This window comes from Ambystoma mexicanum, chromosome 13, assembly GCF_040938575.1.
Source record: "Ambystoma mexicanum isolate Mex_15411 chromosome 13, UKY_AmexF1_1, whole genome shotgun sequence".
Classification (NCBI taxonomy): Eukaryota; Metazoa; Chordata; class Amphibia; order Caudata; family Ambystomatidae; genus Ambystoma; species Ambystoma mexicanum.
In genome coordinates, this window is record NC_090938.1 from 52,109,439 (window position 1) to 52,124,469 (window position 15,031).

General features: G+C 47.5%; 1 protein-coding gene across 2 annotated transcripts in view; it reads left to right on the plus strand.

The window, feature by feature from the left end:
- IKBKE (inhibitor of nuclear factor kappa B kinase subunit epsilon) overlaps positions 1–15,031 on the plus strand; it is a 169,277-nt gene that overhangs the window by 7,038 nt on the left and 147,208 nt on the right. For both annotated transcript variants that reach the window (XM_069633177.1, XM_069633176.1), the window contains one exon: positions 14,108–14,227. In XM_069633177.1, the coding sequence (XP_069489278.1) occupies positions 14,141–14,227 (87 nt within the window). In that variant the 5' untranslated portion in view covers positions 14,108–14,140. The remainder of the gene's footprint in view (positions 1–14,107; positions 14,228–15,031) is intronic.

Genomic DNA, 15,031 nt, shown 5'->3' on the forward strand with positions numbered 1-15,031 from the left:
CTCCCTCTCTGGTGCTGAGAAGGTGGAAGCAGCACTGATCGCTCGGGCTTCTGGGGATTGTGGTTCCAATACTGATGAATGGGAATAGCCAGGAATTGATAACTGTAGCAAGGTGCATTATGGTACATGTAGTTAGCTGAATTAATTAAGAAAGTACCAAGTCGTGCAAATGGAAATTAAGGACCAAAGTGTGAATAGGGGTTGTTCAAAGAGTATGATGAAGATAGATGAGTTCCAAATAGTCCATGATGGTTGCCAGTGTGTGCACCAGTGGCACAGGCATGACAGCCCCACAGTTTGAAGACCTCTGCTCTAGTCCAACAAGGCTGTGCCTCTTTTCCCTCTCCCACTCTTTTCCATCTCGCTGCAGTTACATATTTATTTTCCATTCTCGATTCGACTCTTCATTGTACTATATGTACAAAGGCCACCATAAAGTAAGCAACACGCAACCGGGTGCAAAGCTGATGCAAATGTGCAAACTTGATTTGTACTGTACGGAAGTACAGAAGACGAATTTAGGTAAACATTGCACAAGCCTGCCATAAAAGTGAGAAGTCGGTGTAAAAAAAATTGCAAAGGATAGTCCCAAAAAATTTCTGATTGATATTATTGGGAAAACCTGCTACTGTTGCCAACTCCCGGGCCCTGGTGGTAATCCAGCGTAAAGTATGCAAGGCTTCCCAGAATGCTTTCAGAACACTCCCACTGGCAGGCCTGCATGCCGTGGGGCAACGTGTGTACATTCTGCAAGCATACAGTGGCAATAGAGACATGCTGATGAGGATGGCTCACCTATACAGGCAAAGAGCAAACATGTTTGAGGTGCCTGAGGGGTAGCTGTGGGGCAATACAGGCCCTGTAAACAGGTAGTTAATGACCTCATCAGGAATAAGATCCTGTGCTATGGCGGGACACTCGCCGTAGTCCTGTTACTCCCAACACATGTGCAGGCGTTTTCTCTCCACTTGCTTACCTCAGGAAGTTTCCAGTCTACAGTGGCCACTGCCGGTAGAGTTTCCCAGTTCCATGTCACGCTGCACCATCCACTTGTTGAATGCCATGCCTATGTTACGTACACTTCGATACTCTGTCTGCAGGAAACTGACTATGCTATTGCCATGTTCCCTAATGTGATAGGCGCAATAGATGATATCCACGTCAGACAGTGCATGCCTTTCTGGAAATTTGTAGGGACATATTTCCCCTCAATGCAGTAGTTGACCCATGGTCATGGACATTGAAATGGCAATTGGACATTCTCGATGATTCCTACAGGTTCATGCACAGTGGCCTCCATGCACAACTCAAAGGTGGAGACCTTGCATTTGGGCGGCTGCTAAATGTACCTTTACATTGTTCACCTCACAATCATAGGAGGGCATGGAGGGTGCCCCAAAGTCTGCACTCTGGACTCTGCCCGGACTGTGCCTCATTCTTTCTTTCATGCTCCACCTGTGAAAAACCAGAGGGTGTTTCACATCCCAGTCCCCGTGGATCTCTTATTCATGGGGCCAGGTAAGGGCATTCCCTTTGGATCCAGACCCTGGAGGTGGACAAGCTAGACAGGATCACCTGGGTAGGGGGTTCTCGGGGAGTAGGGGAGAGACACACAATGGCGAGACATGGTATCCCCTTTTCCAACTACTGAATAAATCACTATTGCTACCAATTTAATGGGGAAACTACATCTCCCAGAATTCCTCCCCACTTCACTGTCTCAAAACCACTGAGACGAGGAAGAGGAGGAATAAGATGAGGATTACCTCCTATGTTGTATCAGAGCCATGTCACACTAATGAGGTCAGGTAGAGTCAGGCATGTAATCTCAATCACACACCCCTGAGACTTGTTAACGCTTGGCAGAGGGATAAAAGGTGGCAGGCACAAGCACATAGAGAGCGAGACTGGGAGCCGAGAGAAGCAGTTCCAACGAAGTCGAAGGGGTGAGGTGCTGCCAAGCAGGAAGGCCAGTGAACTGCTCGAGGGAAGCGGCGAGCAGCAGAAACCCTGGCAGGAATCCAAAAATGAAGACCGCTGTGAACAACTTGAATGGAACAGCGTGCGCACGAGAGAAGCACACTGTGCAGGTGCTTCAGGACAGCCGACTCCCCTCCTGAGCACCAAGCAAGATTAGGGAGGAAACGCATGGTTGCAGTCGAAGCAAGCAGGAAGGCGAAGCTGAAGAAAATCCCCAAGTACACGAGCAGTGAGTGAAGGCTGGCTTGTGTTAGAAGTAAGCGGGGGAGCACCGTTAACGGGAGTTTGCGATAGAACTGCAGAATTCTTAATGGAATAGACCTAATTTGGTGAGACGAGAAAGGATACAGATTAACAGAGGGTTTTGCAAGGAAATATCGCCCCTTGCATAAAGGAACACTTGAGACCCGCTATTAAGGAAAGCAAATACAGGAGAAGTATCCCCAACCTAGAAAGCTGAAGTTTTGTGGAAGATTGAAAGTAAATAGTTGATAACGATTGTGAAAGGGCCAAGCGGCCAAAGTACGAAAACCTGATGAGAACATCACAAATCTTTTGAAATTGAGAAAACTGTTCTAATGGGATGTCGGAGTGGTCATGAAAAGGTCCGAGTCACATCCTTGCAGTTTCGAAAGTCTTCCACAGTAATAGCCCAAGTAACAAGAGTTTGAAATAAGAGAATTAAGACTTGGGGAAGGGAACCCCAAGGTGAAAGGAAAAGGCAGGCTCGAGCCCGGCAGATGGAAGCCTGTAATGACCCTTTGGTGAATGGAAAGTGCATATTGTAGCATTCTGCTGTGGTGAAAGAAAAGGGGGACTTTGAAACAGTTTTGAGTACGGCAGAGGAAGGCCTGTGTAGGACGGTGGTCCTGTGGTTGCTTCAGAACTAAACTGTACATGGAAAACGAGACCAAGAGCCTAAAGGAGCTGTTGAACTGTGCAGGTGTCTCAGTAAGCAAGAGACCGCTGAAGTTGATGAGACTGTGCATGTCACCTATCCATCGGCACTGTCTAAACCCCCGTGCTAGTACATGTGGGGAAGGGAACTGCTTTACTGATGACTCTTTATTTCTTTAGTTCCATGTACACATTTGTTAGAGAACGAGGGCTAGGTTTGGTTTCTTTAGTATAGGCCTTCATTATTTGACTTGGACTGATGAGGACTGTTTTTCCTTTTGTTTCATGGCCGAGACTACTCCCATGTTAGTGAGGATTAGCTAGGAATTACTCCAACCCTGCTGACTTTCTAAATGAAGGTTTTTTTTTTTTTAGAAACTTGTATCGGTTGTCCTGTATATCCGCTGTTGATAGCATGCCCTCTTTACACACCACATATGCAACCCCATCTAACGGCCCCCGATCTCCCTCTGAACCGGTGGTCTGCCATATGTGGGATGGTCGAGCAGAGATACAAGGTGACACCATGTTTTCAGTTTAGGTTTTTTAAATTTAATATTCGTAATTGTAGGGTCAGGCTGGACAAACCCCTAAAGGAGCTCTGGGAAAATTCCCAAATATGTTGGATAAATCTGGAAAAAAGAATCCAGGATGAGCCAAAACAAGTGGTGTTCTCTGGCCTCCTACAACCACGTTGAATGCTGTGCCAAAACATACGGCTGTCACGACTGTGCCACTGGAGCACCAATTGGCATCCATCGTGGACTGTTTGGGACTCATTCATCTCCATAATCCTCCCTGGAGAATACCTATTCATAATTTTGTCTTTACTTTCCGCTTGCAAGACTTGGTACTTCATTGTTTAATTTCACAAATTGCATATCCGATATTACTGTGTGGCAGTTCTCATTCCCTGGCTATTCCTGTGCAGCAGTCTTAGAACTACAATCCCCAGAAGCCTTAGCGATCAGTGCTGCTTTCACTTTACCAGGACCAGAGAGGTAGGAGGCAGATTACCTTCAGGTGTGCTGCTCCAGGTGCTGCTAATGGACCTGCTTCAGCACAGGGCAGGTCAGTATTTAAGCAGCTGCCTGCATGAGCACAGGGCTCTTGCATCGAGTTCGCTCCCAGGGCTTTGATTTCTGCTGTTTCCTGTTGCTTCCAGAGCCTGCTCCCGTTTCAGTGACCGGTGCTCCCTGTCTTGCATCCGTGGTACTCTGCCTACACCCCCAGCCTTCTGCCCTGCACCCCTGCTCTCCTCTGTTCCTTGTTTGGAGCCCCTTCCTCTCTACCACCTCATTATCTTGTTCCTTGTTCTGTGCCCATTGTCCGTGTTACCTGGCTTTAGCTTTCAGGATTCCAGTCCTGAGGTTCCTTGCTATCTGTCTGCAGTCCTGCCCTTGTTATTCCAGTCCTGAGTTACACTCCCTTGTGTCCCATGTTACCAGTCTTCAGTTCAGGCCTTGTTTGTCTATTCCAGAGTTTGTCGTGAGTATTCTTGTTCCTGGTCTATAGGTCAGTCCTTGATTCCGGTCCTTGGTTTCTAGTCTGCAGTTGCAACCTCCAGGACCATTGCACTTAGAGTCTTTTCTTCTTGCTTTTCCTCTTTCATCCCTGGTCTCTGGCCGGAACCTTGCTTACTTTGACTTCCTAATCTTTCGCTGGATATTTCTGGTACTGTTCTTGTGCTCACTTGTGCTTGTGTAATTCCTTTGTTCAGAGTTTGGCTGCTGGGTTTCCCAGCAGGCAATCTCTGCCCCGTTCCTTTGCCGCGTTTCTGTATTGTACCTTGTGCCGTATTGTTACTGGTTCCTGCTTCAGGAGGCAGTCATAGTTCAGTTCCTGCTGGACGCGTACAGGCTTCAGTCTTGTGAGTACTGTTTCCTTGTTGGTTCCTTAGGGTCCAGACACCCACTCCTGCTGCTCCTTTCCATGAGCATTCAGAGTGGGGCCCTGTAATAGTAACCAGCTCAGAAGGCTGGAGTTTACCTGGTTCTGTGGGAAACTCTTGCCTCATTCTGCGTACACCCCAAGTGGGAACCTAACCTGCTTGTTTTACTTCTACTCCCTGCACCTTTGCCTGGTAGCACGCGGGGTCCTTTACTCTTAAAGAAAAAGGTGGTTTCAACCTTGTAAGGGTTGAGAATCACTCCACTCCAGCCTGTATTGAGGCGCTCCCCTGACGAGCAGGGGAGCGCCCATGATCACTGCCGTTCCCCAGATGGCCCCGTCGCCACTGCGGGCCCCAGGGCACTCAAAATTCCGGCGCTCCCCAACGTACGGAGTGAACTACATTACAGCCCTCCCGGGTTGCCTGCTCATTTAAATGGGATGCCCCCTGCTAGCGGCCACCCAGGACTCCCCGGACCACAGCTAGCAGTCGTGGTCCAGGTTAAGGGGAGTTCTGGGGCCCACCCACAGTTCATATGATTGCTGGGCTGCTCCTTGCATAAGCAGCCCAGCCAAATAAATGTTTTTAGGGTCCACCCACACACTGCTGCTGCTGCAGCATACCTATATCACGATCTGCTTGCCAGAGCCATCACCCCGACGGACGAACATCAAGAAAGAGCAGCAGCAAGGACCTGGAGACCACCCTGGCCAGGCTGATACCCTCGGGTCTGGTGGGCATTACTAGTACGGGTTTTTAGTAGGACAATGTAAGTATAAGGTCTTGTTAAGAAAAAAATTGTGTACTGCATGTCACAGATTTTCAGGAGACAAACGTAACCATAACGTCCCTTTACCAAGGGTTGTTTGGTAAACAGTATACGCCTTGCGAAAAAGGGCACATGAAGGTATGCTGGCATACTGCACTGTGACATGTCCCAGAATCAGTACACGCTTAACTGTACGATCTATACCTGGTGGGCAGTGTGGAAATACATTTTATAATCATGTAGGAATGTCCACCTCCAACATTTGCCGTACACAACGCCAACATGTATTGGTATGCAGTGATTAGCAATGCACTACACATTATATATCAGTAGCAAAAGTTGTACTTATCTGAAGAAGACATCAGCTGAAGGCGCTAAAGGATAAGATTTGTCGCCGTACATCCACCAACCCATATTACCGTTTGTTGCCTTTTTGCTCATTGCCGTTCACAAATTCCCTTATTACCTGCCGTGCCAAAAAAGAAAGGCGCCCGTAAAGTAAGGAAATGATGCGTTAATAACGGCCTTTCACATTGTAAGGGAAAAAAAACAATTTTGCATACACTCCAGTACTGCATATCTCTCAGTAAAGTACAAAGGCTAAATAATCTTTGCCAGTAATAGTCTAAATTAGCAAACCAGTAGTGTGTGCTACTAAAAAGTACGCTTACTTGTAATCTGGGGCGGCTTTGGCAGTTTAGATTACAAAACAAAATCCTCTTTCAATATGTCCGCCATAGAAAAGTAAGGCGGTTATTGCATACTTAGGGCCTCTTCCCTTTCCATGGTAGGCTGCACAAAGCACAAGTACGTGACGTGATGCAATAAACATACAGCTATGTACAAACTAATAACTTACATTTTGAAATCATACAGTGAAAGATAAAAGAAAACATGAACATTATAAAATTTGCAAAATAGGTTTATTTAACAATAAACTAGCAGAGTCCATCGGAGTAAGCCCATTTTCAGTACGTTCACAACACTGCTTGTAAGGGAGGGATAGGAAATGGTGAAGAATAGGAACACGTTGTTTTTCTGGCATACAAAATTATTTCACTCTTCGTTGAAGCAGTCGCTTTGTTTCCAGTTATTTCCCAGAAGTCGTCATGACCTGGAGCTTACACCACCATAAATGAAGTGCCGTTGCTCCGAATAGCGAGTTCAGTGTACAGACAAATCGGGTTTACTGTCAAGGATAGCATTCTGTCAAGAGTGGCACAGGGCCCCAGATAGGGTTTAGGTGGCTGTGCTGATGTAAGGTGACAGATAAGCACACACACAGTAGGAAGCTCAACAAGAAAGACAAGTAGGCAACTCTAGCAGGAAATATAAAAGGTACAAACAAACTGGATTCCCTCTTGGGGTGTATGCAGAAATGGGAAAGAGTGTTCCACGGACCTTAGGAAACTCCAGCCTTCTGCACAGATTGCTATAATAGAGGCCCACGCTGTATGCTCATAGCTGGGAACAACAGCTGTGGGTGTCTGTAACACTGAAACGCGACAAGAGAAGGGGCAGAGGTTGCTTGCCGGAAACCAACAGTCAAGATCTGTACAAAGGGATCTACATACGATACAAGAGAAGACAAGAACAGCAATATCCAGGGAAAAGTAAGTCAATGAGCAATCTAGCAGAAGGAAATGAAAGAAAGGCAGTGTAACTGAAATGGGTAACCTAAGGGAAGGACAGAGGACTCAAGGAAGAAAAGGACAGGGATCTAAAACAGGGGGTAGCAAACCAGGAAGAGAGCCAGGGAGGAACAGTCAGGAAACAGGGGGGCTGCAAACAGGGAAGCAGGGCTGCAGTAACGGATGGCACAAGGTGCAGGTAAACTGTTGTGGACTGCAGAGGACGGTAATAGGCTGCAAGGCAGGGAGCCCAGAGGAACCGGGCAGAGAGCGGTAGTAGGTGGCAGACAGAGAGCCCAGAGGAGCAGGGCAGCAAAGATCGAGCCCAAAGGAGCAGGGCTGCAAGACAGGGAGCCCGAGGACAAGGGCCGAAGGCAAAGGAGTGTAGTAGGCTGTAAGGCAGGGAGCCCAGAGGACAATTATTATTATTATTAAATTATTATTAAGGGCTGTGGCAGCGGAGTGAAGCAGGCTGCAAGGCAGGGTGCCCAGAGGACAAGGGCTGTGGCAGCGGAGTGAAGCAGGCTGCAAGGCAGGGAGCCCAGAGGACAAGGGCTGTAGGCAGCGGAGGGAAGCGGAGAGCAAGGCAGGGAGCCCAGAGGACAAGGACTGTAGGCAGCGGAGGGAAGCAGGCTGCAAGGCAGGGAGCCCAAAGGAGCAGGACAGCAAGGAGTAAGCCCAGAGTAGCAGGGCAACAAGGAGTGAGCCCAGAGGAGCTGGGCAGCGAGGCACTGGAAACAGGATCAGAAAAATACAGGAACAGCATACAAGGCGAGGCTCAAGGCAAAAAAGGGGTTGGGAGAACTCTTGATGCAAGAGACTGAGCTCCTGCAGGCAGCTGCTTAAATTCCGCCCTGCCCTGTACTGAGGCAGGCTAATTGGCAGCACCTGGAGCAGCACACCTGAATACAATCTGCCTCCTCCCTCTCTGGTCCTGAGATGGTGGAAGCAGCACTGATCCCTACGGCTTCTGGGGATTGTGGTTCCAATGCTGACGAATGGGAATGGCCAGGAATTGATAGCTGTAGCAAGTTGCATTGTGGTACATGTAGGTAGTTGAGTTAAATAAGAAAGCACCAAAGTCATGCAAATGGGAATTAAGGACCAAAGTGTGAATAGGGGTTGTTCCAAGAGTATTCTGAAGATAAATGAATAACAAATAGTCCATGATGGTTGCCAATGTGTGTGCCCATGGCGCAGGCATGGCATTTACAGACTCATTCCACATAATTATTATGGACAGGCAACCGCTCACCAGCAGTTGCATTTGCCGTCCGAAGAAGCCTTCACTCGGCATTTGAAACCCATGGCAGACCCAGTATGGCACGATATACCTATGGGGGAAAAGGTAAAGAAAGTAAGTGTCAATAACCATCCTATACCAAAAAATGTTCAAAAAAGACACTGAAAATGTGCAAAGTACAACACAAACTTACGTGTTCAAACATTATATGTTAGTCAAATGTTACTAATTTCCAGGAGAACCTATAGTAGCAGGCTACAAACGGCCACATTTTGCATGCTCCGTAAGTAGAGTCGCCAACTCTTTGATAGTCTGTCACGGGACACTTGCCCACAACGCAGTCATGACGTCACGTCATTCACTTGTCCCTCCCTTTTTAAATGGAATTGTTTGTAATGGCTTTTAATTCCTGGCTTAATTGAAAAGCAAATGGTTTGTCCTTGGTAGGTAATGATCATGTTTTTTAACTGCAAACATGCCCATCACGACCCCAGGAACAAATCCTTACCATTTTAACGAAGCCAGGTGTCAGAGCGTTGCAGTTCCAACTGTAGGCTCAAAAGGAGCCAAGGCTGCTGAGCCGGCAGACAAAAAAAGCAGCAGGCGCCAGCGCCGTGCTGTGTAAATGGTCCCTTCAGTTTGCAGAGTGGCTGTGCTGGAGGCAGGTTGGTCCAACGCAAGTCGGTACAACCTGCGTCCCACACAGCCACTCTGAAAAGCACCAGACGGAGCACCTAATTGCGGGACAATCCCCCAAAATCCAGGACAGTTGGCCACCCTAGCCTTAAGAATAAAAATAAATAGCAAGTACACAGGAAGAGGATAAATGGTTTATTAAATTAAATATAAAGGACAATAAAAAATACGTCTCCTGATTTCAAAGAATACCAAAAAAACGTGCAAAGTTACACACAAAGCTATGTGGACAAAGTTACCATTTCAAATAAAAAATGATAATGCTAAAAATGGATGAGTGCACTCATAAGCTACAAACGTGCAACCAGGGCACTCTGCAACGTTACAGGAAAAATGTAACAGTGAATAATGGTAATACGGCAGGTACATTAGCACAATTAGATGAGCAGTAATGGTACAATAAAGCGCGGTTCACTGTACAATGTACAAAAATAAACTTACAAAATATTTACTGCCGCCATTCTGTTTGTGCAAGTTACACCCCAATGTGTTTGCAGCAAAGAGCCTTTGTATACTGATATTGCAAGTCCCCTACAAACATTTTAAAACATAGCCTTATCAATTGCAATTTTTTTCATCCCTTTCATTCCGTGAATTGCTAGTAACTTTCCCTTTCAGTGAAGGTCAAAAAACAATTGACCCTTACACATTCACTCGGATGCGCGGGCGTATTGAGCGGTCAACCGAAAAAGTAACTCATCTGTCCTTCGCTGAGAAACCAAATACATTCTTTCTTTGATGCGACATATTGCAATCCAATTATGAGAACTGATACTCCCATACACCTCCAGAAGCGCGGTTTCCTGCAAACACTGCAGATGGTTGACTTAGTTTTGTAAACTAACTACGCCAGTCTGACCGCAATTTAATTTCAAAAACATTGTAATTCACACGCCGTAATTGGTCGTGTTACAGTGAGCAGAAGCTTGCATTTAAACGTATCACTTTGGTGACAACAAATTTGCACTTTTTCAGTTTGTGCTTCCATATCCCATTGTGGCCCCCTCAAATGTGTCCTTCTGAAATACTATTGCATCAATGTGACAAGTCCAATGCTGTCTTCTTTTACATGAGTTTCTGGCGATATGCGCGTAAACGAAAACATGAATAAAAGATAGGGGGGCCACAGAAGAAAGCTGACGTATTTCACGCTGTTCTACAAGCAATCGGAGAAAGAGCCACATGTTTGCAGTCACAAACTTTTCCCCCCAATCCCTTTAAGGTGAAAAAAGATGTTTTGTGAACCCCTGCCCATTATAACTTTCGTCCTCCGTGCACGAAACATCAACAAATGTTCCAAAGAAAGTCAGTGTTAGATTTTTTTTTTTGTTGGAAACTTTCATAACGACCCATCCAAGGGTACCACAGGTATAAGGCTGCCAAAAAGTGTTCTTCCTTTGGAAACAGCAACTCCACCATAACAACACAGCCACTAACGTGCCTGTCTAAAATGCTGCAGTGGTTGTGGGCTGGACCTACACATTTGCATATGTGCGCACAAACATTTGAATGTATACGTGTACATTGCCTTATAACTGCACTGCTGATAAGGTCGTTTCTGGGTGCTTGGCCTTCGGCCATGCATCCAACACTGTACACCCTCCCCAGAACCATCTAACATTCTAGCCTATACTACGGTGTATGCATTGCTGTAATATGATGTGGTGGTTCTGGACAGGGCCTTGGGTTTTAGAAGTATTGTATATCGCCTACAGCCTGCAGCCATGCAGCCAGAAGTCTACATCCTGCCCACAACCACCTCAGTGATCTACAGGGTAGGGGTGTATTGATAGGAGTGGTATGCTTCACCTCATCTCGCCACAGACTGCATGCCTAGCTGTATGTTCATAGATATTGCAATGTTTTGGTGTGCACTGGCTGATACCACCAGCCCTTATTACTTTGGTTTTGGGAGCATGGCCTTCAGCCAAGCACCCAACACAGCACACACTCCCCACAACCATATAATCCATAATCTATACTATAGGTGTATCTGTGGTTGTGTCTCATGCAGCAGTGGTTGTGGCCAGGGCCTACAGTTTTGGAAGTATGGCCTTCGGCCTATGGCCATGCATCCAAGACTCTAGGCCCTGCCCGCAACCACCGCAGCATATCACAACCATGGTACTGTACTAATCAATGAGACCCATAGGAAAATGTAATGTAATAAAGACATGAACGCAATGTCAATAGTCACTAACACCTGTAACCGTGCGCAAAGTTTTTCCCCATTCACTCTATGGGGAAAAAAGAGACGTTTTGGGACCCCCCCTATAAGTTTTCACCCTCTGGACCAAACCTCACCAAACTTTGCAAAGTTTGGTGAGGATTCGTCCAGGGGGAGCAGAGTTATAAGCTGCCCAAAAAGTGCTCTTCCTATGGAAACAGCAACTTAACCATAACTACACGGCCACTAGTGTGGCCGTGTAATATATTAGTGCACTGTAGAGACCACATATTCTTTTAAGGACTTTTTTTTATATTTAAAGAACTGTTTTTATATTTGTGAAGAGTTTCTTTTAGATATGCCACTGCTTGGGTTTAGTGTTTGTATATAGTGTCTTGTGTTTTCCCCTTTTGAAGAGCTAGTATAAGCAAACTAAACAACTAAAAGAACCGTACACCCGCATTCATTTGTCCGCTTTTCCTTTTTGTGTGCCAATTATTCTAACGCAGTGTCTTCCTCCTTCCGGTGTTTGGGGAAAATCCACTTTTGCCTTTCCATTCTTTCTCCGTGTCACAGCGGGACTCCCAGGGGTGATCTCAAACCCAGGTAATCGTAGTTTGGGGACTGGTAAGAGGCGGGTCAAGTTGTAAGTTAAGGTATAAGATGTATATTGTGTGCGTAGTATGATTTTCTTACAGCCCCGCCCCCCTTCACCTTCCTTCGGCCTTGAAATGGTGGTGCTTTCTCTCCAGCACTCATGGGTAGGCCTCCTCTGTAGGCTTCAAGTATTCCTCCCCCCCTCTTTGTCAGGCTGCTTGTCAGACCGCAGTGTTCTTCTCCGTCCTCTGGTGGTCTCTCCATACTGGGTTCAAGCTTCTCTTCTTGGGAGGGGCCCAGCCTTCTGGCCTTCCAGGGCTGCCTGTGTGGAACTTCAGGCATTCCAGGGCTGCCTGTGTGGAACTTCAGGCATTCCAGGGCTGCCTGTGTGGAACTTCAGGCATTCCAGGGCTGCCTGTGTGGAACTTCAGGCATTCCAGGGATGCCCGTGTGGAACTTTGCTGGGGCTTCCACCTCCTTCTCGGTGCTGATCCTTGTGAAACCCTTCTCAGCATTTGGACTACCTTGTCCCTGGAAGGGTCTCCCTGTACCTACAAGGTCTGCCAAGTGGCATGTCTGTGCCCTCCCTGCCTGTAGACCCCTCTGGCTGCCTCCAGCCCTTCTGTAAGCTGTCCTAGGATTGCTCTTTCCCTTGGGTGGCCCCATCAGGTCTCTTAATTCGCCCCTTACCCATTGGACCCCGAGTTGGGCTGTAATGGGATTATTATTAACCACCTCACATTGGGTAGGAGTATTGACTTGATTGCCCTTCGTTACTGACTCCATGTGTTTGGTGCAAGGATCCAGGACCTGTGAAGGAGTGCCGTCACATTTGGGGAACCAGGGGGGCACAGAACACCGCTGAGGCAGGGACCAAGATGGGAACTGAGGAAGGGGGAGCGGGGAAGCGGGCAAAGCCAAGCAGAGCTATTGAGAGCAAAACATTAAAAAAAATGTATCTCATGTGAGCCTAAAAAACAAAACTGGCCGACAATTTCCGATGTGTCATGGGGCAGAGTGAGAAGCATCCCAATGGTTATAGTACTGTCAATACAGTGATAGCGTCACCTGCTTGTAATTCTTGTTTGAGACTAGTGTTCAGGTTCTACTCATAAAGTTCTTAACAATTCCCCAAAAACTTTTGCACTTTACTGTGCCTGGGGAAAAAAAAAGCCCATTTGCCGTAGTAACTGGTCTGGATACAGCTGAGTCCTGGCTGGATTCCAAGTAACTGTTCTGGACGGTATCAGGTAATATTATCCCCATCTATATGGTCGCCGTAAATAATATCGCCAGGAAAAGGTTGCAGCGATATTATATGGGTGACCATATATATGGGTGACCATATATATGGGGACAGGGGCAACTTTTTTATTTTTTTATTTATTTTTTTTTAAATAACAAAAGTTTGGGGGTTATAGGGTGTCCCCCGCATGTTCCATGAAATAATGTCGCCACAAAAACGGCAATTTTTCGGCGATATTTTTGCATGGCGAGATTTTTGTGGCGACATTATTACATGGAACCATCTGGACAAAGCTGAGCTCTGGCTGGATTCCAAGTAACTAGTCTGGACACAGCTGAGCCCTAGCTGGAATCCAAGTAACTGGTCTGGACACAGCTGAGCCCTGGCTGGAATCCAAGTAACTGGTCGGGACACCGCTGAGCCCTGGCTGTATTCCAAGTAACTGGTCTGGACACAGCTGAGCCCTGGCTAGTTTCTGTGGCAATGGTTTGGGTCTTTGTCGCTCGTGTCACACCTTGACCATGTCACAGGTATACAGCATGACATTTTGAGCTTTTCCACAACATATTACGTGTTCCGCGGTTTAAACGTGAACACCCACAGCGTTCCTTGGCCCTGGACTCTGGGGTGGGATTCACTGGAAGTAGAAGAAGGGGGGCGGGCAGGGGAGAATGTGGCCTCTTTAAGGAACACTGCGGATAACATTGATCCCAATTTCTCAACCCTCACAAGGAAGTGTTCCCAATATTAGTGTGAACTCTCCACTCACCGTAGAACCACTCGGTGATTCCTGGAAACACCCCCACCCTTCCCAGATCCACCTTAAGCACGCACTGAACACCTCGCCCTTGCTAAAACCATCAGACTTTTCCAAGCGACCCCAAACTTCCTGAAACTTTCTCACCCTTTCATGGCTGCAGCCCAGGGCTGACAGAAGGTAAATGCATTTATCAATCACACCTGCTATGGCTTTTGTCTCCATTTCTGTAGGACTGAAGGACACCTGTCCACCTTTGTGCAGCCATGCAGAGCACCCCTAACTACCTCTGGAAGCTGGACGACGTGCTTGGCCAGGGTGCCACGGCTAGTGTCTACAAAGCTCGAAGCAAGGTATGTGAGGAGGCCCTGCACTCCCAAGAGCGCCCTCTACTGCTGGGAAGTCTCTAGGCCTAGGGGGGGTCTGCAACCTCAGGCACTCCTAATGTGTGGGACTACAACTCCCATGATTCTTCACCGTAAAATATGCTGGCTATGGCTGAAGGGAGTTGTGGTACAAATTTCCTAGCGCGCTGAAGGTTACAAGCTGCCGCTTGAAGGTGAAGCGTGTGAATGAATTCCATTGCATTGTCACCCAGGTGATGCCAATAAGGGATGAAAGGAACGCTTTGAATTAGGGAAGCACTGGCATTGTTCTGGGCCATTGAGTGGGACCAGCCATATGCAAAAACAGTCTGATGGTTCAACCAATGGGCACTGCCCAGTCGGAGGTTGCAGGCCAGGTCCCCTTTGCATCATATTAGGTTTGGGTACACTAAGAGGTGAACACATGTCATGTCCCTGTGTTGGGGGGCAGCCATTAGTCCCGAAAAGACTGCCCTATAATTGCTGGATAAGGCACTGGACACATTCTCTTGGTCCCACACAGAACTGCTGTTCAAGCGAGGCCAGGTCCTCTTCTGTACTCTCCCTAATGTGGCCACCACTACCCCCCCCACCCCCTCGTTCTGCACCCCCCCCCACTAATACCAGGGCTCATCCAGCTCCCTCACGCCAGCTCCTGCATTCCAGGCACTCAGCACTCGAATGTCCTCCCTCCCCTCTGCTGCACACCGTTGCCTCCCCCGGTACGCAACCAGCCCGTGTCTCCCCCCCCACCCCTCTTCTTCCCCTTTCTCAGAAATACATAGTCACCCC